General features: G+C 39.3%; 2 protein-coding genes across 2 annotated transcripts in view; one reads left to right on the forward strand and one right to left on the reverse strand.

The window, feature by feature from the left end:
- Positions 1 to 317: 317 nt before the first annotated feature.
- LOC108256150 (free fatty acid receptor 3) lies at positions 318 to 3329 on the forward strand. Its single transcript, XM_017452731.3, has one exon. The coding sequence runs from the start codon at positions 366 to 368 to the stop codon at positions 1341 to 1343; it is 978 nt and encodes a 325-aa protein (XP_017308220.1). The 5' UTR covers positions 318 to 365; the 3' UTR covers positions 1344 to 3329.
- An 11254-nt stretch (positions 3330 to 14583) lies between these two features.
- The window catches only part of iglon5 (IgLON family member 5), a 148143-nt gene continuing 135889 nt past the window's right edge, over positions 14584 to 26837 (reverse strand). Inside the window, exons 6-8 of the mRNA XM_017453739.3 lie at positions 26236 to 26356; positions 23975 to 24126; positions 14584 to 22217 (exon numbers count right to left, since the gene is read on the reverse strand). Coding sequence (XP_017309228.1) covers positions 22117 to 22217; positions 23975 to 24126; positions 26236 to 26356 — 374 coding nt within the window. The 3' untranslated portion in view covers positions 14584 to 22116. The remainder of the gene's footprint in view (positions 22218 to 23974; positions 24127 to 26235; positions 26357 to 26837) is intronic.

A 26837-nucleotide genomic window follows, 5' to 3' on the forward strand; every position in this document is an offset into this window, starting at 1 on the left:
CTAATCCACCAGCAAGGTTCATATAAAACCACACTGATTGGTTCATTATTTAGTTTGGGTGTAACTACTTGGTTACACACCCACAAAAGACAAACTACAAGCGACACAAGTGACTAGCAAGTCTGAATGTATGGTTAGGCTTTAGGTTGATCTCCGGTGTATGCGTTTGCTCGACTTGATCTCTATTTCTCATCAAGTTCCTGGAGCAAATATGTCTTTATCTGGCTTCTCTTGGTGCTCTTACAGAAACTTCAACCATTCTACATATTCCAAACTTAATGCTGCTCTTCTTTTTGTTCTTTTCAGAATTGAAAAAAAAAATGAGGTGAGGCCTCTTGGCAGATTGTTTTTTCCATGAGCAAGCCATGCAGCAGTGTGAGACCATCCTTTGCCTTTCGGTCTACATCATCACCTTCGTCACAGGCTTCCCATGCAACGTCCTGGCCTTCTACACGTTCAGCTGCAAGGTGTGGAGAAAGCCAGCGCCCATAGACATCCTCCTGCTCAACCTGACCATCTCAGACCTCCTATTCCTCCTCTTCCTGCCCTTTAAGATGAAAGAGGTGGTCGATGGCATGCGCTGGAACATGCCGTACTTCCTGTGCCCACTGTCCGGCTTCATCTTCTATATGACCATCTACAATAGTGCGTTTTTTCTTACTGCGGTAAGTGTCGAGCGCTACCTGGGAGTTGCTTTCCCCATCCAGCATTCGTTGAGACGACGACCCTTTTACGCCGTGGTGGCCTCCATCTTCCTCTGGGCGCTCTCCATGCTCCATCTTAGCATTGTCTACATAGTACCGTACTACGACCCAGCTGGGACAGGTCCACCACCCAGGAATGTGTGCTATGAGGAGTTCACTGATGCCCAGCTGCGCATTCTGTTGCCTGTACGCTTGGAGCTGTGCATTGTGCTGTTCGGCATCCCGCTGCTCATCTGCACTTTCTGCTACATCAACTTCATTCACATCCTGTCACGTTTGCCAAACATTGGCAGACGGAGGAAGCTTCGAGCCATTGGACTTGCCTTGGGCACGCTGCTGGTGTTCGCACTGTGCTTTGGACCATACAACGTCTCGCATGTGGTAGGATTCATCACCAAAAGCAGCCCTGCATGGAGAGACAAGGCACTGCTACTCAGCACTTTCAATGCCTGCCTGGATCCACTCATATTTTACCTGTCCTCGGCAGCTGTCCGGAGCATGCTGGCATCAATGGCGCAGGTTGTGTGGCACAAAATAAAGGCGTGTAACAGTGTTCTTTTCTGCCGGAGACTGGGAAAAGATGGGCATGAGAGTACTAAAAACTCATTCCCAATACCAGGCGAGATTAACGCTCTTTGACAGAAATTGGTGGCAAGAACAGGATGGGACCACATCCTTATGTTTTCCACCATCCTTTTGGAAAAGGCTGCAATCATTTCAGTGTATTTATACTTTAATCCACAAAGGAACAATTACACAGCACCTGGAATAGTTGGGGATTTAGAACTTTGCTTGAAGACAATAAGAATCCACCCTTCGGAGGTTATTTATTTCTGGGAACCAAATTCAGATGTAGTACACAGTAAGAGCGAGAACTTTCTTAGTTCTTTCTTAGTCTTAGTGAGCAGACCTGGAACTTCTAACCCCAAACCTTATCTACAACAAGATATTTTAACATGCCTGTATGGCTTGATGTAAGTAATGCCCCTATGTTTCCTGCATATGATAAGGGCTTGGACAACAGGCCTCATATGGGAGCTTTATTGGAGAGTCAGCAGCAAGAGAAGATATACATCATATACAACCCATTGTGTACACACGACAACCATACGGTGTATTAAGTGTTTACATACAGAACTCCTGTGGTTTATGAATGTTTAGCCTCGAATATGTTTTCTGGTGCTCGCTTCTTCAAGCCAGAATTAAAGACATGCACTGCACCGGGCATATTGAGCGGTGGGCAAACAAAAAAAAAGGACCCTTCACCTGGACTGCTCAGTATGATTGGGTGGAGATAAAGCACAGAGTCACAGTTTGTTCAGCGTGGAGATAAAGGATCTGCAATAGCAGGCAGTACTTGGGTCAATAGAACTCGCTCTTTCACCTGTTCCAGCTTAATATTTGCAGGTTATTTGGTTCTTGGAAAAACGGACAATAGATGATGGACTGAGAACTAACACCAGACGTTATTTGAGAGAGAAAAGAAAAAAAGGAATATACTATAGAGCAAACACACACACACACACACACACAAATATTCAGGCTTTCAATATTTCACATTGTAACTTCAGTTCAGGAAATGACAAGACCGGTAAACCTTTCATACCTCAACCAAAAAAACAAATCAATAAAAGGCAAAGAAACGAATAACAATAAAACATTATACCTTGTTTTTAATGAAATTCTTCAAATCTTACAGCAGCGAAGCCTGATTATCTTGTCAACCCTACCGCAAAGAGCAATTCATCAGGCGCAGACTGAAATTAGCTGTCATTACCTAACGTGTTTATTGGAGAACCATGAGGAGTATATTGCTTATTGTAATGTCCGCCGTCCGTTTCTGGCCTCTACGGCATCATAAAATTTTTATCGTATATTTCCCTCTTGCTCATAACCGTCTCGAATCTCCCTACAGGATACTGGTGCATGAGTTATGATTTATGAACCTAATAAATATTTGGATAAGGTTATTGTCTTTGATTGCTAATCTTGGGTTGTGTGTGTAAGTGTGTGTGTATACAATATGTGGGTTTGTATGTGTGTGTAAATGTACTCTACTAAGTATGTGCAGTGAGAAACAAATGCACATGAAATATGAATGCTGAAGCCGTATAAATGATGAAATTTAAGTTGATGACTTGGGTATTCACATACAGATTTATGTGTGTGATGCATCATCTCTTTTTCTATGTATGAGCCAAGGGGTTTAACCCTTCTAAAAAGGTTCTACATGGAACCTTCAAAAAAACAACCACAGTTTATATATAAATTTTTTCATAAAAGAGTCTATAGAGTGGTGCTTGAAAGTTTGTGAACCCTTTAGAATTGTATTTCTGCCTAAATATGACCTACAGCATTGTCGGGTTTTCACACAATTCCTAAAAGTAGATAGAGAACCCAATTAAACAAATGAGACAGAAATATTATACTTGGTCATTTATTTATTGATGAAAATAATACAATATTTCATACAGAATCTGTAAGTGGTAAACGTATAGGAAACTTTGCTTTCAGGATCTGGTGTGAGCCCCTTGTGCAGCAATAACTGCAACTAACTGCAACCTGTGTCTCGTTTCACCCTGATTCCCACCACAAATTCTTTATGGTTCTTGTTTTCGCTGTTTTTGTTTATTTGTTTGCACTTTATTTAGTAAAGGTCCGCACTCGCATCCTTCTCCGCTTGAATTGCAACAGAATAAATCAATTTGTATCTTGAAAAGAGTAAAGGCAACTAAAAACAGGCCGGATTAGATATTTTTTATTTGAAAAAAAAAATCCTGATAAGAAATAAAAGGAAATCAAGTTAAAGTATCTTAAATAAATAAATAAATAAATAAATAAATAAAAGTCCCAGTGCTGTCAAATTCTCGACATTGATTGGTCAGAAGGTGTTGGTTAATTTTCTATAACAGCGATTCTGACAGTAGGTTTTTTTTTTTTTTTTTTTTTTTGCAAAGACATAAGACTAAACCATAATTATCTTTATTTATTTATTTATTTATTTACTTGTAAATCAACCTAGAAATTTCAATTTAGTGAACTTTTTAACAGCCTGGCCAACCGTCAAAGCTTTGGCACCTAGATGTTACAAGACAGCTTTAATTAAACATCAACAGTACATAACAGAACGAGATAATGTTCCAGGATCAAATAATTACAATAATGATTAGGAGGCATGTTTGCCATCTTGTTTCTGTCACTAAGTACAACATATAAACACTGTCAAGATGGAGAAAAGCAAAGTCTTTCTACTAGCCTACTACATATATAGTGCTGTGATTTCTTCTGTTTTTGGGTATATCTCATAAATATGTTTCAGAAATGAAAGCAAAATCGAAGATAAAGCAAAGGCAAGCTGAGTAAACACTCATTAAAGTTTTTAAAACGATAATGTTATTTATTGAAGCACAAAAAGTTATCCAATACCAACTGGGCCTGTGTGAACATGTATTTGCCCCCATAGTTACTAATTCTCCAAATCCATGAAACTGCATTCATAATGGGGTTCAACTGGACTAGATGCAACCAGGCCTGATTACTGCAAACCCTGTTCAATCAAATCAACACTTAAATAGAACTTTTTCAACAGCATGGAGTTGGTTAAAAGGTCTTACCCAGTAACACACTATGAGAAAGTTGAAAGAAATTCCAGAGATGATGAGAAAAACGTAATTGAAATACATCAGTCTTGGAAGGGTTACAAAGCTATTTCAAAGGCTCTGGGACTCCAAACAACCACAGCGAGAGCCGTTATCTCCTAGTGGAAAAAGTGAACCTGTGCACCAGTAGTGAACCTTCCCTGAAGTGTCCGACCTTCCAAAATTCCTCCAAGAATTTCCAAAATTCTTCCAAAATTTTCCAAAATTCTTCCAAAACTTTCAAAATTCCTCCAAGACTTCCACCCAGGAAGTCACAAAAGAGCTAAGGACAACATCAACGGAACTACAGGCCTCTCTTGCATCAATAAGGGTCACTGTTCATGACTCCACTATCAGAAAGACACTGGGCAAAAATGGCGTCCATGGAAGAGTGGTGAGGCGTAAACCACTGCTAACACAGAAAAACATTAAGGCTCATCTGTATTTTGCCAAAACACACCTTGATGATCCTCAAACCTTTTGGGGAGAATGTTCTGTGTCTGATGAGTAGAAAGTGGAACTGTTTGGAAGACAGGGGTCCCGTTACATCTGGCGTAAACCAAACACTGAATTCCACAAAAAGAACATCATACCTACGATCAAGCATGGTGGTGGAAGTGTGATGGTGTGGGGATGCTTTACTGTTTCAGGGCCTGGGCAACTTGCACTAATTGAGGGAAACATAAATTCTTCTCTCTACCAGAAAATCCTGATGGAGAATGTCCAGTCTTCAGTCCGTAAGTTGAAACTCAAGCACAACTGGATTATACAGCAAGACAATGATCCAAAGCGTAGGAGTAAGTCCTAGTCCTAGAAATAAGTGAAAGTCTTAGTCCAGTTATCAGGAGCGTTTGGTTGCAGTTATTGTTGTTGCAGATGGCACAACCAGATTGTAGGTTTAAGGGGGCAATTAGTTTTTCACATGGGTGATAGATGTTGGATAACTTTTTTTGCTTAAATAAAAATAAATAAACAAACAAACAAGCAAACAAATAAATAAAAAAACACCGTATTGTGTGTTTACTCAGGTTGAATTTGTTTTATGTTGTATTTCATTTGAAGATCTAAAACTGTTTAATATGAGATTTACACAAAAACAGAAGAAATCAGGATGGGGCAAATATGTATACATATGAATGTTTACATTATCACTTTAGGCAAATACAGCTGCTGTTGGCTGTACACTGATCCCAAACGAATGCAAAAATGCCCCTAAACAGCTGGCAGTAAAGATATCCGTTCAGTATGAATACATCCTCATTATTACCTCAGGGGCAAAAATGGTGTTGAAGTCGAGAAGAACCTACCTAGTGCATTGACCTAGTGCATCGACACTGATCTCACATTTGTGGGGACTGTGGATGAACAACAGCTGTAAAATACCATACAGGATGGAGGTCATTTCTTCATCTCCATCATTACTGTGTTCCTTCTCCTCATTCATCCTCAAAGCATTAATATCACATCCTGCCTCCGTTTGCATTTACAGAGCGAAAGATCGAGTGCAGGGTTATGGGTGCAGCCCATACGTTGTTTGATTGACATTCTTCAGTCCTACACGGAAGTCTATATAAGCACAGTGTTTCTCATTGTGAGATTACATTAAAACAAATATAGTATTAGTAAGCCTATTTTTAACTTTTACTAGTTTCAGGCTTGGAATTTCTTATTTTAAGTTTTATTGCTTCAAGCATTTATTTTGAGAAGGAAGCTAAAATATTTGGCAATAGAATATTAAAATAATTTCATTTCTTGCAGCATAAAGAATACAACAGTCTGGGGGTGTGCTGTTATATCAAGATAATAAATGACGAGGTAGTGTGTTGTGGCCGGGTGTAAACTGGACTTACTGTTCCAACCCCAAAGTTGATTATTGTACATTTACATGTACATTTATTCATTTAGCAGACGCTTTTATCCAAAGCGACTTACACATTTTCCAATGACAGCATGACCTGAAGTGTTATATTCCGCTTATACCACACCAATGTCCCAACGATACAACTTTTATTTACTAAAGAACAACTTTTTAATTAATTTATAGCTATGTTCAATGTTGTGGAATGTCCATGGAACACGTTAGTTCCTGTTTTGTTTCTTCGTTTTCTCTCTTGAAGTTAATAAGGGGGAAAAATGCACCTTGTTGCTTTTCCTCACTGACACCGGAGACTCCTTTCATAAATGTGAAGTAAATGTCTCACAGGAAGCTTCACCGTTTAACAATGACACCTTTTGTTTTATTAATGCATTCATGTTTAGCGCCGACCGTACACAGAAGTGTATAAGCTGTTACTATAGCAACATTACTGTATTATCAGAATTGACAGTTCAAGTGCTATGAGAAATATTCGCGTATATTTAAAATACTTCAACTTGATTTCATCACTGTTTATTACAGTGTGTGTTGGCTGATCATCTACATTTGGAAAATTTGTGTAAATATCATTTGATTACTGGTCTTACAGAAATGAGTTGAATTAAAGCGTGTCAGCTGACAAAAATGACCATTATATTCTGTAAATGCACACATTACTGATTGAGCTGGACCTAAAGGTTTCATATTTGCAATGCATTCTGTGTGATTTCACAATTGAAGCATTTGTGAACAAGGAGAAGGAAACATAACTGTTATATTTGGTTTGTCCATTAAGGCAAATCTAGAGCAAAGGTTCTTAACACGCCGGAACACTTGCATTGGGTAATAAAGGACTGCTCCGTTTTTTAATGCGTACCACATAAAATATAGACTGGCTAGGAGGGTCACTGAGGGCTTCTGCCATAAAGCAATATTCCTGTGTTTGCTAAATTTATACAATGTTTGTAATGTGTTTCGTTTCCACTCTCAGCTGAGGCTGAGCTACATCTGGGGCTGCCTCGGAGTTGCGCAATTACACATGATTAACTGAGAACAAGCTCAGGGTTAAATTCTGGTTAATTTTTGATGAATAAGTTTGCTGCGGTTTAACCACCGCACACGGTCCTCATTTGCATGGAGGCTGACATTGCCTGGAGCAAGTCTTCGCTGCCTTGTAAGTCTCTGTGTAGTCGGCAGGAAAGTCACCGAGTCATGAATAAACATGAGTTAAGGTTATATGGAGTGGCTTTGTTGAATTAGAACACTGCTTTCCCATTAGAGCTCCTGCAGATGGGGTAAACTCCAAACTTAATCTAATAAAACTTGGCTCTAATATTTAGCTTCCACATGCAGTGGGGTATGGCATGCTATCCATCATGACGGGCATTTCAGGAAGCACCAGTGGCCAGAGTTTCATCTCTATGAAAATGGCCAGTGAAATCCATCCAGAGGCTGAAAATATCTCGATGCAAACATGACACAGGGCAGATGCTCCAATTAATAATCAAGACTAATAATAAATAGATTAAAAAAAACAAAAACTGGTGTGTATTTAACATTTATGGAAAGAGTCTCCAGTGTCAGCACTTTGTAATGGTCAGTACGATTTCTGCTAGAAAAGTGCTGCAATTGTTGCATGGGGCACACGGTGGCTTAGTGGTCAGCACGTTCGCCTCAAGGGTCGGGGGTTCGATTCCCACCGTGGTCCTGTGTGTGTGGAGTTTGCATGTTCTCCCCGTGCTGCGGGGGTTTCCTCTGGGGTTTCCCCCAGTCCAAAGACATGCATGGTAGGCTGATTGGCATGTCCAAAGTGTCTGTAGTATGTGATTGTGCCCTGCTTTATGGCAGAGGCCCTCAGTGACCCTCCTAGCCAGTCTATATTTTATGTGGTACGCATTAAAAAATGGAGCAGTCCTTTATTACCCAATGCAAGTGTTCCGGCGTGTTAAGAACCTTTGCTCTAGATTTGCCTTAATGGACAAACCAAATATAACAGTTATGTTTCCTTCTCCTTGTTCACAAATGCTTCAGTTGTGAAATCACACAGAATGCATTGCAAATATGAAACCTTTAGGTCCAGCTCAATCAGTAATGTGTGCATTTACAGAACATAATGGTCATTTTTGTCCGCTGACACGCTTTAATTCAACTCATTTCTGTAAGATCAGTAATCAAATGATATTTACACAAATTTTCCAAATGTAGAAGATCAGCCAACACACAGTGATGAAATCAAGTTAAAGTATTTTAAATATACGCGAATATTTCTCATAGCACTTGAACTGTCAATTCTGATAATACAGTAATGTTGCTATAGTAACAGCTTATACACTTCTGTGTACGGTCGGCGCTAAACATGAATGCATTAATAAAACAAAAGGTGTCATTGTTAAACGGTGAAGCTTCCTGTGAGACATTTACTTCACATTTATGAAAGGAGTCTCCGGTGTCAGTGAGGAAAAGCGATGGATTGGCACCCTGTCCAGTGTGTACCCCGCCTTGTACCCGAAATTAAACCTTCCTGTTGACACTAGATCTTTTCTGGCCTTACATTCACCGAGAACCTTCACACACAAGCTCTACACATTTCCTTGACTAGAAGCATAAGCAGCATTCCTCACTTTACCCGTCAATGCCAGCAGGGAGAGCAAATGCGCTTCGGATTGGAGAGTTTTTCAAAAAAAAAAAGCTCATACAAGAGCATGTATTAACAGCCTTTCCTCAGAAACTATTCTAATATTGGTTGTAATCTCAGGAACATTTTCTAGAAAACAAGGTGCACAAGGGACTTCTCAAGATTATTTTTTGCTGTTTATTATTATTATTATTATTATTGCTGTTTAAGACTTTAAAATACAAATCATTTAAACACCGTCATTACCACAACATTGTTGAATTCTCAATTCTGATTGGTCAGAAGGTGTTGATTCATTTTCTATAACAGCAGTTCTGACAGTAGTTCCAGCTGTAATTCAAAACTCATGTCATTCCAATACATTATTATTTCTATAAGAACAACGAACACAGGGACATGTAGAGTGGACGCTTCACACTAAACAGATTTGAAAAGAATATGATATGGTGAAGTTTTCTGTAAGGAATTTGATCAAAATGAATGGAAGGAGTCTCCAGTGTTAGTGCTCTATGACAGACATTTGTAAAGCTGTAACTTTTCCAACCCAAGAATGTCTTCAGGATAGCGGTCTTCACTTCTTGTCAAATTTCAGTAACATTTCAAGCTGCATTACAAAAAAACAAAACAACTATCTATAAGAAAGAGAAAAAAGAGAGGTTGGGGTGAACAACTGTTTAAAGCTGCTATAACGCAAGTGAAAACAGGAACTAGCGTGCTGCTGTTCCATCACATTAAACATAACTATAATCAGATTAAAACAAAATGAATTAATTAGTACATTTTTTTTATTGTTGTTGAATTGCTGTGGTAAAAGAGGAATAAAACACTTCAGGACAACAATAACAAACTTCTTCTTTTTTTTGCGTGTGTGTGTTTAACAGTCCGCCCTTGATTGTTTTATACTTTCGATAATATTTTAAAGCTTCGGTAACACAGCTTTAAAGTGTCCAGCGTTCCTGGGATAGACTCTGGATCCAGCATGACCCTGATGAGGATAAATGAATAAATCATCATGACATGCAGTATATAGACTTATAATATTATCAACATATTCAGCAGCTAATCTTCAAGCTCTAAATGGAAACAAATGAACCTCCTAGTACAACACTGATGCGACACAGATAGACAAAGCGCTACCTTTTTACCATCTAAAAGATATAAAGGCGTGACTTTTGAATAGGTCGTGCGTGTCTGCCATCATGTTCCAGTTATTGCTGCTAAAGCTCGTCCTTGTACTTGAATGTCCCCAAAGATCACCAAGCAAAATGTCTCGCCTTCAGTTGGCTCCCTCAAAATATTATCTCAGGATGTTGTTCATGAACGTTTCCTAGCTACATCATGGAGCAGCACTACCTGAAATGTCACTGCTTCTCCACGGTCCAGTGGTATTATTGGCAGGATGAGCTGCATCCTGAGGGAGGACATGTGCGACTGCACTTTATTCCTTTTAAAGACTACCTCATTAGACACAAGGCCTTCTGCTTTACTCGTGGTTCATTCAGTCGAGATGGAAAGTGATTATCTAAGGCAGCAGGGATGAACAGTACGACCGAGGAATGTAGAGGTGCTTGTGTAAGTCGTTGGGATGGGGGCTTTATCGACGTCCAAGCTGAGCTGTCGGTATAATCCAGTGTGCTATTTCCACTTGTTAAGAACTCTGGCTTGGCTGAGCAATGTGTTTCTGAGCTTGTCTGACAATTACGTCATTATTAGAGGCATAGCTGGGGGTAATTTAAGATATGAACGAGCCCTTCGTCAAACGTTACTCATCATTCCCATCTCCATATGTTTAAAATTCTGTTAAAATACTAGTTACCGACATTCCGTGCATTTGGTTTCCTTGGATGTTGCACAATCGTGGGACAGCACGCTCACCGCCCCATTGAACCCCATAGAGTTATTCTTGCATCTAGATGTATCATGTGACGTCGTCACAATGTGGATTCAGCCAAAGCTCCCTTCGATTTTCAGCTACGTCGAACATGAGGACAGCTAAAAGGTCTCATTTATTAATAACAAACATTACTGTGAAAGACCGCGCAAAACAATTTCGTTCGATTGCAGTTTGACCAGTTTAAGTAGTTTTCCCAGAAAAAAACGCACACCTACGCAAATTGCATCTAAAAAACGTTGCAAAAATCCTGTATGGACTGATTGGGGCAGGGACCACGCTGCCCCATGCTCGCTATATGAAAGTTTTAAACATGAGTGCGGAAAGACCAGCCAACAGGACAGTTAATGATATTACCTCTCTATTAATACTGACATCTTTTTAGCCTATAGGTTTATAGTCCTTTCCCTGATTAGAAAGAATGCTATTCGCAAATTTAATCTATACTTTAATCTAGCTAGCTACACAACTAGCTAGGTTGATAATCTATCTTAATTGGAGTGCAAGAAACCATCATTACTGCACAAGATCCCTACAAAATTATAGCATCTGATGTCAAACGAATACAGCCCTTAATTTGTTAATTCACATGATATTGTTTACTAGCTGCTATAAACAGGATTAGCTAATGAGGATCCTCCATTTTTTTTTTTCTGTTTCTCTTATACACTCCGAGCTAAGGGATATCAAGTTGACAGCTGATGGAGGTTTAATGCAGGAGGAAAAATAGAAGAGTAGCTCTGGTTTTATGAGATAAAATGTCATTTCCTTTGATTAGTAGTGACAACATTATTATTATTATTATGTCAAGATTGATGGTAAAACATGCTTTAAATGATTAAATAACACATTTTAAATGCCATCACCACTTCTACTACTGTCTGGCATCCGCGAAAAACCCATTAATGCATCACACTTGTCAATTTAATTGTACCGATCATGCAGTTGTTTTATGTGTTTATTTTTATTTTCTCCATCCCCAGTTGAAATTAATTCCTGGCGATGCCACTGGTCAAAACAGTAGCCGAGCGTGTCAATCCGTATAAATATATCCTGAACGCACATAAACTCGGCACTCCAAATCTAATCCGACGTTACAGACATGCATGGAGTGTCATTTCAGCGTGTTAGCCAAGTGTTTAATTGCAACTGGGATTGTGCCTTTAACTTTTATTGTCTGTCTCAAGGAACAAACCTCCATATGCGCATATTATTATTATAATATTATACTATAATTCGCTTGACATTCAGCAAGGAAGCTCTTCACAGAAAATACGTACAAACAGATGTAAAACGGATATATCGCGTTTAATCATCTTCTGAAGTTATCGAGATTAAAAGCTTAGAAATTACCCCACAAGAATGACAGTTTTGTTTTGTTCATTATTTCTCTTACTCACACATTATGTCCGTTTTTGTCATTCTTGCTAAACGTCATAATATCAAACGCTTAGCCCATGACCATTTCAAACGTGTAGCATTTTAGTACATTCTTGGTTAAGTTTAATTTGTCTCATGATGTCCTGCTTCTCACTTCTTCGGTCCTGGTGTTGTTTAGCAACAGTTTCCAGATCCATCCACATTCTGGAGACCTTTTGATAGCTTCACTACACCCATACCCAGCTGCCCAAGAAACAATAAAGCAGCCAATTACGTTTGGTCCCCTGAAATGTGAGGACTGTGTATAAAAATTACTGTAATTCCTACATGATTCATGCCATGTGATCATTTGTAATTACAGCTGGCAGTCTGCCCTTTCATTTCAAATCGAATGCGGTGCAGAGTCGACCCGATTCGTGTCACCATCTGAAAACTTGGACTGCACGATGACAAAACATAATGACAAACCACATTTTAACCTCTCCAAAATGAGAAGTTCACAACGGGACTGTGGGTAAACAAAAACGTTAATGTTAATGGGATTATAGAATTTGAAGCTGTGTTTTTTTTTTTTTTTTTTTTTGTAGTTTTGGCTTCTGGAAACCAATCATTATTAGCAATGGTTATATTAAAGGGGATATTAGCCTCCAGTAGTTTGAGTACTAATAGGACTGCATTTTAGTATAGTATTATAGCTTTATAACCTTTAACTGAACGCCAGAAATGATCTTTTTTTAGTTCCTGCTTGCTTATCCAGGAAAGTTCATTGTTCATTATGGTTCAAAGAACATTCCTCTAGTGTTCACATAATTTTTTACTAACCCAAGATGATTCGGAGAACATTTCTAACATTTTGGTAACCTTTACCTAATTTGTACCTCTAGGGAGCCTTGAACTAACCTGGAATGGCTCAGAGGATGTTCATCTTGGTGCAAACCTTTACCTATACTGAAACAAACCTAGCTGGTTGTAATCATGTCTGTAATACAGAATATTCTTTGCATTCCACATGCCCTGTCGAAATATTTTAAACATCTGTTGTAAACTCTGTGTAAATGTTTGTCTAAATGACTTGCCTGTAAGCAAACTTTGGTGAACTTTCTGTAAGAGAACGTTACCAGAACGTTCCAGAAACGTTCGTTTGTAGTTACAAAAAAAAAAAAAATAGTTTGTCAGATGTTATGTGACCATCTTGTGTTTTAAAGTTCTCTGAACTTTTCAGGAACAGTGCTGAGTTTGTTCATCAAAGCAGTAATGTTATGGAATAACAGAATGCTATGTAATGGTTAGCAAAAAAAAAAAAAAAAAAACCCCAAAAAACAAAAACAATGGGGAACCAAAGGCTAACATTAAGTTTTTGCTCAGTTGGCTTTAACAAAGTTCATCTTGAGCATTGCACCACACTCTGAACTGAGCTGAAGTTGCGAGTTCAGTTATTAATGGTTGACAGAAAGCCACTGTTAGCAAGATTCATCTTGAGCATTGCAACACACTCTGAATTCGTGAAACCATTTGGCACGTAGCAGGAAGGCTCACGCACTCTAATTTCCAGTAGTCATGGGGAAGACGTAGTTCACTGGTTATTTCTCAGTATGAGTGAATTTGTGAGTTTGCATTCTAGTAGTGTGAGAAAGCAATTGCTGTGCAAGTGAATAACCCTGCTATGGATAGTTTCATGGAAAGTTCCATGGTCCCAGATTCGAACCTGAGCTTGAGTTACTGTCTGTGTGGAGTTTCACGTGTTCTCCCAGTGGATGCATGGGTTTCCTCTGGGTTCTCTGGTTTCCTCTCACCTCTCAAAAACATACTGGTAGGTGGATTGGCTACAATGAATTGCCCCTATAGGTGTGAATGAATATGTCGCGTCCCTGTCCCAACCAGGAAGTATTCCGGCATCATGCTTAATGTTCCTGAGATAGGCTGATCCACCTCAACACTGACCAGAATGAAGAGACTATTGAAGATGAACTAATCAATAATGGTTTGATGGATGGATTGGATGGATTCTCAGACCACCCAGCATACTTGAATCTTTAAGGAAACAAAAGGCTCTGCTTGGAACCCGTTGATAGGAAAATGTGTTTTCCATAGTTGGACAACCGAAGAGTCCTTAGGAGTTTCTAGAAACCAAATATTCCATAATGTTCAGAAAAGTCCGAATTTTTAACTGAGAAGACCCTCAACTCCTGGCTTGTGCTCAGCCTTCTAAATGAATAAATCTATGATTTTAAAAAAAAAATAAAATTTTAAATATGGGTTTGTGAAGGTAAGTTTGTATGTGATCTGAACTGTCCTTGCCAATGTCTGTACTCCACTCAGTCTGTAAACGTGATGCACTTCTTTGTCAAAGCAAAACAACCACCGTCAGCAAGTGTGAAACGTTCTCGGACGCATCAGAATCTTACCTAAGCGTCTCTCTTCCTGTCTACGAATAACCATGACAGACGAGCGTACGGGAAAACAACGAGGCAAGCATCAGATTATGTTAAAAACAAAATTCGGTTTTATTTTCTCCCCTTCTGTTTAATTCCTTCACTTTGTTCTCTCCTTTATGGACTTTGGAGAAAGAAAAAAAAAAAAACAAACAAAAAAATAAATCCAGACACAATAAAATGACAAAACACAGACAAAATCTAAAACATGATTTGGAACACGGCACAGGATTCGTCGAAGGTGGAAGACAATGCTCTGGATTTTCCATCTTTTTTTCCCGTTGATGTTGCAGAGAAAACACTGAATTGTCTGGGGAACTGGAATGTGAAGTAGGTCATGATCAATCAAGGTCAGAGAACACACGCCCTCACATGCATGTACATTATATGCACACACACACACACGTCCAAACACACACATTAATACGACAGAAGGACCGGAATGGAGAGCTGGAGGTGCTCATGGCATTACATCTGATTTCCAGAGGAGAAGAGGAGGACGAGGCGTGGAGGAGAAGAGGAAGAGGCAAAGTGCACAGAGAGAGGGAGATAGGCTCGAATCACTGACCGACCTCGTCACCATTAACCTGTGACGTTACATCAAGCGCTTTCAATCCAAACACTACCAAAGTGCTATGCCACAGCTTGTGTTCACCCATTTGACTGACAGAAATTTCAGCTTCCAGTGGGTGTACGACAATCTCCGCCGATACCCAAGAGTACCGGGCTTGTTTGTGCACAGCGGAGTTGCTTCTTACGCCTCCTGCTTTGAGGAAAACACACGGCCTCGGCTACGAACGTCTCGTTTTAATACACCTACTGAATTATGCTCAGATAATCAGCGGCGTGCTATCAATACAGCTGTACACGACTGACAAGCAGCACCTGTTGCGTCAAAACCTTATGCACACAAACGCTTCATAATTTGCAGGATAATTAAACATCAAATGGAGATTGATAGTTTAGCATAAAATGAAATTTACACATTTGTACCCACACCCTGATTCACCCGAGGCGTGTTTGACGTCCAGCGTTTTGCTTCTTTACTTCGTGCAGCTACAATAATTATACAGGTGATGTTGTTTACAAGTGATGGAAGTCTTTCCTCCAACATCCTTTTCCAAAACAGATGCCAAGATATTCAAGTTTGTAAAGTAGCAGAAATACCGGCGCATGTGTTTGTACGTTAAAATTCAAACTCTAACTAATGTGTCGTCTGCATACTAATTGCCCCAGCTTTCTGGTAAAATTCCATCTTTCGGAGATACGACCCAAGAAGCACCTGTAACAGCTTCCATTCCATGCCATAAATGCCTTGTGCTCATGTTTGTCGATGGTTTCTATTCCATTCCTGACTCCACCCCCTGCCCCATCATTAGTTTGTTACCCAAGTGTGATCACCTATTTTGTGTTAGCCCTTCGTTAGTATGTCTATGTATACCCTGTGTGTCAATGTATCATCGTGAAGTCTTTCCATGGCATTAATGCTGTTACGTTTAATCTCTCATACAGTAATGTTACAGTGTTTGGGTAAACAGTGAAGTTTTGTTTATTCTTTCCTTGCTTACGCACGAGTAACATGACTGAACGGTGATAAAAGTGACCTTTTAATGATTAATCATTCAGGATTAATTCATAGTTATAATCAAAACACATCAGAGGGGTTATGTTTTGTTTCATACTGGCAGTTCACGTTTCCACATTTGACTAGCGCCACACCTGACTAATACCGTAGCTGAGATGTCTGTTTTGAACTTTGGAGAAAAGAATAAATGCATGCTTCTCTTCTCGTCTTTAAATGTTGTTTTGTTTGGTTTGGTTTGGTTTTGAACAAGCCATGCTGACATTTCACTAATCAGACCAGACAGGGTAAGTCAAACGAAAAATCCATGAAAGTCTGCCAAAATAGTTTCTCTTCTTGATGAACAGCCTTCGACTAAGTAATTTACATAAATGCATGTGATTGGCTGCAACAAGCCTCAACACAACATTGTTTTTCACTGAGCTATAGCCAGTTATTTTCCGTACACTGATTGGCTCTGCTACAGTATTTTTTGGAGTTCTCAGTTTGATCCACAGAAATACTTTGCTGGAGCTGTATCTGGACATTCTACCAGTTGATGAAGTCTGGTATAGCTTATAACAGTCGTCTGTGTCCTAACCCACATGGATAAGTCTGTGTGACATCACTGAAGAACAGGTTGCAGCTTGTTACCCTACTGTCTCGGCTGAATGAATCCATCTGTGTTAATGTGTAAATTTCATTTTTGACCAAACTATTACTTTAATATGATCTATCTATCTATCTATCTATCTATCTATCTATCTATCTATCTATCTATCTATCTATCTATCTGTCTGTCTGTCTGTCTGTCTGTTTGTCTGTCCGTCTGTCCGTCTAGATATCGTGCAGATATCTATCTATCTATCTATCTATCTATCTATCTATCTATCTATCTATCTACCTGTCTGTCTGTCTGTCTGTCTGTCTGTTTGTCCGTCCGTCCGTCCGTCTATCTATCCATCCATCCATCCATTCCCTTATTCTATTTCTCAAAGCAATCTTTCCTTGTTTATTTATTTCTTTATCTTTCAGAAGAATCTTTTCTCTTTGTTCTATCTGCATTATCTGTCTGTGACAATAACTGTTCTTATCTATGAAAAGATACTGAATTATGCTATTTCTAAAAAAAAAAAAAAAAAAAAACCCCAACAAAAAACACAAATAAACAAACCCTTATGTTTATTTTGTTGTGTCCAATTCTAACTCACAGAGATCTCATCTTTACTTCAAGATACACAGTATCCATAAGCGCTGACATTTCTCAAAGTATTACTAATTACGTCTCAAATGAATAATTGTCTTGTTGTTCAGTTATTGAATTTAAACCATTAAAATATGCCATTTTCTATAGTGTCCTCTGAATATTACTTTACAAATGTTACAAAATGCAACAAAATGACCATAGATTATGATAAGATGATCGGATAAAATGAGATTTTCATACAAACTCCTTAAAGTGAAACTTATATATTATTGAGTCATTAAAAAAAAAACACCTAACACCTCATTCATAATAATTCTATCTATCTATCTATCTATCTATCTATCTATCTATCTATCTATCTATCTATCGATCTATCTATCTATCTGTCTGTCTATCTATCTATCTATCTATCTATCTACCTATCTATCTATCTATCTATCTATCTATCTATCTATCTGTCTGTCTATCTATCTATCTATCTATCTATCTATCTATCTATCTATCTATCTATCTATCTATCTATCCATCTATCTATCTATATATCTATCTATCTGCCTGTCTATCTATCTATCTATCTATCTATCTATCTATCTATCTATCTATCTATCTATCTATAATTAAATTAGCATTATGCCTTATATTTGGTTAAAAACAAATTTAAAGGTTTGGTTTAAAGCATTCACATAAAATGAATCTACTCAGTTCAGTAAGGGTTAAACTGCTGTATCTGTGATCAGAAGGATGTCAGTTCGAATTCCCATTACTATCAGCAAGGCACCATTAAATCCTTACGCAATACTCTTAACCTTCAGTTGTTCAGATTTATACCTTAAAGCGTCATGAAACACTAAACTACATTGAGCAGAACTTTTAAAAAAAAAAAAACGTATTAGAACCTTTTCCTTATTGTCTTCTAACCCCCGCATAACGTCCCTAACATTACAACCAACAGAGAACAAAATGGTCCATTCCTATCATTTTTTAGAGGCGGTATGTAGGTTTAATATGATAAAATAGTAGATAGATGTAGAAAAATGTTGTCGTATAAGGCTAAACTATTTTAAATAATTCATTTTTATTTAGTTATTAACTGGTAACAGATTCAAACGAATGCTTCCGAACAAGGACGATTACGTTTATATTTGCGTTTTTGTTCGTAGCAAATTACCATTAATTCGTTTCTGATTTTGGTTTCATTCCACGAACTGGTTCGGTCTGTGCAAAAAGCCACTCTGGGAAAAGATGGCTGTTAAATCAATAAATTGAAATGTAAAATCGTGACAGCAGAGATATTTTACTATCCTACAAAGAAATTAAGACACATATCATTTCTTCAAAGTCCTGCAGGGAATGTTCAGGTGCCTTCTGATTGGATGGGTACAAGCTCAGGTTCCTCCTGATTGGACTGATGTAAGCGCACGCACTTACCTCTTGATTGGCCACATATAAGGCAAAGTGGGACAAGATTGGACACTTGTGTGCCTCTTGATTGGACACGTGCAACCTCAAGTGCCTCCTGTTTGAACGCGTGTAAATCCAGACACCTCCTGATTGGACACCTGTACGGTCAAGTGCCTCCTGATTGGACATGTGGAAGCTCATGGATATGTTGTGAGCGTCCATGTGGCTAAAGAAAAATAATTGCAGCGTTTGTGGATGAATTAGAAGCCTCTTACTAACGCATGTAGTATCCATCAGTATTATTGGACACTAGTAGGACATTAGAATTGAAGCGCATTTTAAATGTGTGGACATAAGCAGCAGAGCGAAGCGGCAGGAAAATCAATAGACGCAATCTGCCTTTATAAAAAATGGATCCACAAGCTGATATGTAGCTGCTGCCTTCCAGTTAATCGCATGCATACAGAGGGAGTTCAGTGTCTGGTCAGCGCTGGCCCATCTCACCCTTCCTGCCTCACATGCCTCTCTTCACCTCCCAAACCAGACCTCCAGGTAACCCACAATCACTCATCTCTACAGGGGAGCTCATATCAAATCACACTTCAATCTTCCATATTTTAAAGCCAACCTTTCCCACACACACACACACACACACACACACACACACACACTTTTCATATTCATACTTTTTTTTTTTCTTAAAAGGAAAATCCACCCATAACAAAACACTGACATGCTTTTTTTTTTTTTTATAACCCACATTGAGAAACATGACATATCTTTTTTTTTTGTTTGTTTGTTTGTTTACTTATTGTTCAGGAGAAAACATGAGCACAGATAGGTTTGCCATGGATCATTGAGCTTTACACGGGCGCAGTCGTGAACAAGTAAAGAGGGACAAGGACAGACAGATACAGAGAAAAATTAGCACTGGGACCGGTTTTGTGCTTCAAATTGAACCCAAATGAGAAAATTTTTGGATGGGATCTCAAAAACATGCAAGTGTGTGTTGCAATTGTGGCTATACAGTACGGATTTGTACACCATAGATAGATCCATATAGATAGATGGATAGGTAGATAGAGAGAGAGAGAGAGAGAGGAAGAGAGAGAGAGAGATGGAACGGGTATGGAGAAGCATGTAGGCCGGGTCAACCTTTAAACTCCGCTTCCAGAGCTCCTTCCATCACACACATGACATTAATTTATCACACAACACTTTCAGGATTAGATTAGCATGGCACTCCGGTCAACACGTAACAGATTACGCCAATTAGATACTTCTTTACATTTACGTTTTAGTTTGGTTATTGCTGGATTTGACAAAATTAGCTATGGGGACACAACGATGTCAAAACATGCTATATACAGCACTTACGTGACTGAATGATCGGCTCCTAACCGTGCTTTTTGTCCATGAATGTAAGAGCTTGCATACGGCATACGCGATGCGGAAACCAGCGCTCACTGTTAAGCCATGCGCCGCCGAGCACATGGTCGCAGCGTCTTCTCTACGCGCCTTTAAGTGGTGGTTAATTAGTCACCACCAAGACACTGTCGTCCTTGAAGAGGGTCCCTGTCAGTGCCTGGATTGAGCTAGATTTATGAGCTCTGCTCCTCAGCAGATGGAGGGATGAGGAGAAGAGCGACGGCGCCCTCGCTTAGCGATCCGCTCGCTAATTACGTCTCTATTCCCCACTAATTTGGCTCCCTCTCGAAAGCGGCTGGAGGAAGGAAGTAACGTACGAAGGGGGCGAGCACACGGGATTTCGAATATGCCGAGAGTTTTTGGTTGTGACGGCAAGATGGCTGACAATGTTACAGCAAAAAACGGTGGGACAGCATAAAGGTTAGCATACATTCGATACAGTACAGAGCCTTAAAAAGAAACGGTTGAATACACACACGGTACAAATTATAGTACATTTCATTGATTGCTCTCTTTGTGAGTGTGCGGATGCACAGCAAAACCCTACGTTTGTCAAATATCTGGTTAAATTAGTCTAGCATCGTGGCATGCTAGCATAACAAAGTCGGGGCTAATTCAAAGCAGTGTTTTGCTGCACTCCAGCTCATCACCTTGTTTTTTTTTTGTTTTTTTTTTTAAAAAGGTTCTCATGGCAAAATAGAGCACAACACTTTGAAAAAAAAAAAAAAAACCTTATAATTATTATTAATTTTTTTTTTTTTTTCAGAGCAAAGTACAAAATATTTTCGCACACATGGCTCTGGGATTATTATAATATTTTTTTTCTCACATGTAATTACCATCATATTGAGTTCAAATACTTAATTAACATCATTATTATTATCATCATAATGATCATCATCTTCATCATCATCATCATTATTAACACCAAAAAAAAAAAAAAAGCAATTAGCAGTTAACCTTGCAGATTAAATGTACACAGTGCAGGGGCTATAGAGAGGGCTCGGGCTTGGATGGACGGCACAACAGGAACAGCTCTAACCAGTACATGCTATCAACAAGCGACAAGGAAGAGTGATCGACGGCTTCGGTGGGGTCGGGGTGGGGGGTGGGGGTTTGGTTGTGTTGGGGTTAGGGGGAGACACCAGAAACATAACCTCCAAGCCAAAAATCCTGAAACAGAGAGGCTGATGGGAAATGTAGTCCGTAAATCGGATGGTGTATATGGAATTATATAATGGGGTGGCCTCTACTGCATATATATTTACACCGAGGGTGAAGGTAGTAATGTGGTAATGTGATGAGACTGAGGAAGGACTGGAAGGCCAGACTGGGGTCACATGCTTTGCCCTGGGTCAAGACCTCCAGCGAATGCAAAAAAAGAGGGAGGACAAATAAGTTTATCCCCTCCCTCCCCATGCTAATGTTGACCCTTAGCGCAGATGAGATTTGACATCATTCACAGAAAGATTCTGCTGCTCAGATCCGAGAGAGAGCGAAGGCCACTGAGGCGTGGCCTGCTGGTGAACAGCCACAGCTTGTTTACAGGGTCACCTGACCATCATCATTATCATCATCATATATATCATACATATCATATATATCATATCACATTCCTCATAAACACCATTAATGTGACAGCATTCACAAATATACAACCATGATCCAGCACGTGCAGACTGAGACAAAGACGTGTTCCGCTCGGCACCTTCACATTTTTAGCGTTTTTTTTTTTTTTTTTTTTTTTTTAAACAATCATCACCACAACAGCTATGAACATTGAAAAGGTGACCTTCGCTGGAGAAGCGGGAGAGGCAGTGGCCAGTGGTTGCCAAAGACGGGTGGGACTGGGATGAGTGGGGAGGAGAGGGGAGGGGGGTGATTATAAGATGCAAGAGATGGCTCCTGGGTTAATGCATAATTCTTTTTTTATTCACAGTGATGGGTTCGTCATTTAAAGACTCCTTTCCGAGGCGGCGACGTATTAGACCTTCAGCAGGACGGAGATGGAGAGGCTGAGCCAGAAGACGAGTCCCGATAGGCAGGCGCTTAGCGTCACGCTTCCGCCGTACACTGCCCCCGGCCCTGCAAAAGACAGGAAGTGACATGACAAAAACGTGACATAAGAGCTAGAAATGTTTTTTTTTTTTTTTTTTTGGGGGGGGGGGGGGGGGGGTGACTAAAGACATTAACCATTTATTTGGACTATACTGACACCGTCACGTGAATTTTATGTACACAAACAATCCATCCATCCATCCATTTTCTCTACCACTGGAACCTGGAGCCTATCCCAGGGAGCATGGGTCACAAGGTGGGGTACACCCTAGATGGGGTGCTAATCCATCACAGGGCACACTCACATGCACATTCACATTCATACACTGTGGACACTTTAGACATGCACACACACAGGGCCACGGCGGGAATCGAATCTCCAACCCTGGAGGTGTGAGACCACTTACTCAAACCATTTCTCAGGAAATAAGCTATTATTATTAGTTATGTGCAAAAACAGTTCCAATCGAATGCAGATTTTTACCTGAGGATTAAAAAAAAAAAAAAAAAGAACAGAAGTTTGGAAACTAGCTGCACTGGTAGCTATAAAAGTTCTCCAAGAACTTAAGAAATGATCAAAATGCTTAGCATTTGTACATTTTCTTGATTTAAAAAAATCAAAACAAAAACACATTTCTGTGAAACTAAAAAAAAAAACCCTGAAATTTAAATACAGAAAGACAGTAAACAAAGTAGCAAAAAAAAACCCCTATGCTAGTTTTCTGCTGTCATGCTAGCACAGTGTAAGAAGTAACTAGTAACTAGCACTGCTATCTAGTTAGCTAGCTCTCCACTTAATGAAAATATATTTTTGCATTAAATGTTCCCATCACCAAAAAACATCTAATAATGTATTTAGATTTTGGCAATCTGGCTAATTTTGTATTTTCAGAAACATAAAAACCCTCAATCCATTTCAAACACTCTAATTCCTTCTTTTCTCCATTTGAGTGGCTGTTGAACATAACTACTCGTAATCTTGAGATGAGAAGATTATTATTATTTATTATTCTATTGAAATTTTTTAGAAAATAGTGGCTCTCGTTTCTTTAAATATGAAGGAACGTAAAGATGAGGAGCTAAAAGGCAGAGCCGAGGGTGGAAGCGACGGCACGAATCAACCGAAAGATGTATGAGAATGACAGCGAGTGACTCACCGAGGTGAAACTCGTGGAGATAATAGTAGAGAGTGAGAGGAAAGAGACGGGGCGAGAGATGGAGGACTCACTTACGATGGTAATGTGCAGTAGTGTGGCAGGAGCGAAGGAGGGAGCGAGGGGAAATCACTCACTGGGGGCGGTAATGCGAGGAACAGAATGAGGGAGAGAAGGATGGAGGGAGAGAAATCATGGCTTTGTGGCAGAGCAGGACAGAACAGAGCGAAAATGGGAGGACGATAAACGACAGAGAGCATAACGGCCCAGCGAATGGAGCGATCGGGAGAAATAAACCGGTAAAAGGAACGCCAAGACGAGAAAGAAAAAAAAAAAACAGGGCTTAAAAGGACCTGGGGACAACAAGAGACAGCATTTTAGGTTGTTTTTTTTTTTGTTATGCAAAAAAAAAAAAAAAAAACGTCTAGAAGTGATATTAAAGCCTGCGTCTTTGTGTGAACACAATCCTTAGCGAGCACAGGAAGAGCACTCAAAACACAATAGCAAACATGCATGTTGTTTTCCCCAAGGGTATTTATGTACTCTTGACACTGCATCTTTGTGGTTTCACGGGATAAATTCGAGAGTATGTGCTAGCAAAGAGCTTCACAATTGTCTGTGTGTACTCACTGAAGAGAAGCATGCTGGCGTTGGAGGCCCCTAGGCGGTTGGAGGCGAAGCAGGTGTAGTTGCCAAAGTGTTTCTCGGTGACGTTGGTGAAAAGCAGCAGGGAACGCGTCTTCTCGTTTTTAATCCTCAGTGTGTTGTCGCTTTCCACCAGTCTGTCGGAAAAGAAAGTTTTCACGTATGAAAAAAAGTCGATGCTTTTTAGTCTAGCAAAGTTCCTGTAGAGAGTCCAAATGTCACGTAAATTAGGTATGTGTAAAATACCAAATTAAAGTCACAGATTGCGCAATAGTGCTACAAATATTTTGTTCTATTTGTACTGTATATTGGCTCTGAATTAAAAATAAAAATAATCATTGGGGCCTAAGCACTTCTTGCTAAGAGAATGCGGTATTTTTGCACTTCCAGTTCCATCGTCCTAAAGTCAATGGGGTTTTAATTTTTTTTTTTTGGACGGGTTCTTGGTTAAATGCCTAAAATGAGGTCTGTGGTTAACACAAGGTCGAGATATTTCCATGTTTTGTTCTGCGACAGAAAATACGTCAGTAATACTCCACTTGTGATTTTTGTTAAGCTTTTCCGTGTCTTGGAAAAGGCAGTTGCTAACAAGGGGCTAAACAGGACTGCAGAGGTTGTCGGGGACATTAAACATCATCACAGCAAACAGGAAAACTCATCTACTACATCCTCGTTGTGTTTATACTCGCGCTCTTACAAACTATTCCAGCTCAAACTTTCCAACTTGTAGGTTTATCAGATTTATAGTGTTTTCCAATTGTAGTATTTTTTCCAATTGTAGTGCTATAAATTCTATCGGAAGCTCAATGGTGTGATGTTGAAGTCATGTGACCGTAACTTTATCTTTTTACTTCAGGTTTCAAAATACATAAAAGTTGTGTTCATTTGTGAAGATTATATCGATGAAAGAAAAATGTGCAAGAATCATAAACGTTTGTTGGTCACAGAGCTTATTTTCTGCAACAATCCAAAAACCAATGGCGAAATCCTATTGGCTTTTTGTCAAGGGAACCAGGGTGATGCTAACTTCCGGGCTGGCCTGGAAAAATACGTCATCCCTGCGGCACTCTATAGCAGCCACTATTGAAACGATCAACTTTTCAACTACTTCAGAATAAATCACGACATACATCTGATAAAAAGTCTTGATAATTAGTCAGAATCATGACGAAATCCCTATTTTAGAGTCTGCAGTTTCCTTTTTAGGAGGTGTAATGTTGCAAAATATGCTTATAATGTAACCATTAGATTCATTGAACACAACACATGGCAAAAAACAGGAAAAAAACAGGAAAAAAACAAACAAACAAACATACACATGGCAAAACGAAGGTTATGCATGGTTAAATATGGCTATATGCATTTTTATTAAAGCACCACCTAGTGATCAAATGAAAAAACTCATTTTGGTCCCAGAGATACAATAAGGGTCCAAGCATTTCTTTGCAAATAGCGCCCCCTATTTAATTTAACCTCACATGGCAGCTACTGATCTTCAAAATGATACGTTTTCAGTATATGCTTAATAAATGTCCCGCTAATCAGTCAAATAGTTCAAAAGTTACAGTTCAGGAATGACCGTTTAACATTTTTGCACTTGTTTGGCTTCTTGCTGAGATTTCCCTTGCTTCCTATTTGAGGTCTTAACCACTGAGCGTCCAAAGTCTGATCGTAATGTGAAAAATTAGATGACAACTGGATAGAATTCAAATTCCAATCCAAGATATCAGACAAAAGCTATAAAACCAATATTCCCCCAATAAAAAAAAGGGGTTGTGGAGCAAACGTGCAGCATGACTGGCAGCATATGTGAAAGAAATCTTGTGGGGGGGGGTGGGTGGGCAGGGGGGGGGTACGGGGGGGGCATAATAATTCTTTCAGTTCTTCAATTTTGTAGGTGGCACAGCAGAGTCACTTTGACAGTCGGTGAAAAAAAAATAAAAATAAAATAAAAAACAATAGAAACCCTGCACTCCTAAAAGTGATAAGAAAAGTAATGAAAAATGACTGGTGCTGTAGATCTGAAAGAGAAAGTGTTAGTCACTGTCCCATTCCCTATATCTCTTAAACTCCCACTTGTCCACACACACCAATATTGTTTAGATATTAAATAATAGAGATAGAGATAAGATAGATTGGGTATTTTAAAAATACATTTCACAATCGCCAAGAGATCCCAGTAGTGTTAAGGGAGCAGCTTAAAAACGTGTATGTATTGTACTACCTAAACATTCCGAGATAGTTACCTCCGGTCGTCCCTGTACCACTCGAAGGATGCAGTTGGGACAGCCATGGCCTCACAGCGCAAGATGGCTGTCTTCCCCACTTGAGCTGGCATATTCTTTACATCTGTGATCATGGGTGGATCTGAAGAAAGAGCGGTTATTGATCCGAATAATTACATTTTGTGGATAAGTAGTGTTTTTTTTTTTTTTTAATGTTTCCACCCTAGGCCCTATTACTTTGACGTTCTACTATTACTTTCTTTATGTTTCATCCGAAACTAAATCAGCAAGTGTGAGCGGTGCTGGTAATATGTACTGTACTCCATATCATGTTTGATTGACAGCTAATCCAAAAATGTATTCTGATCCTATTGTGATTGTAGGCTGTTCTTGTGTGAGGACGACGACACCACCTGACATTTAAACCTTTCCTCGAGCGAAAACGAAGACGCTATGTTAACTAGTCTCCGAATACCTTTATGTCCAATGTGATGCGTAAATAAAGCCGCTCCTCTCAGGGTACTCACTTATTTTTAACAGGCTGCATTAATGCACATAATTACCTTATTAGACTTTTGAGTTAAATTGCATTAGTTACTGCTTTTAGTCTAGTTAATTGGATT

The sequence above is a fragment of the Ictalurus punctatus genome, chromosome 23, assembly GCF_001660625.3.
Source record: "Ictalurus punctatus breed USDA103 chromosome 23, Coco_2.0, whole genome shotgun sequence".
NCBI lineage: Eukaryota > Metazoa > Chordata > Actinopteri > Siluriformes > Ictaluridae > Ictalurus > Ictalurus punctatus.

Coding starts and splice junctions, on each gene's coding strand:
- LOC108256150 (XM_017452731.3), top strand. CDS start 366: ATGCAGCAGTGTGAGACCATCCTTTGCCTTTCGGTCTACATCATCACC.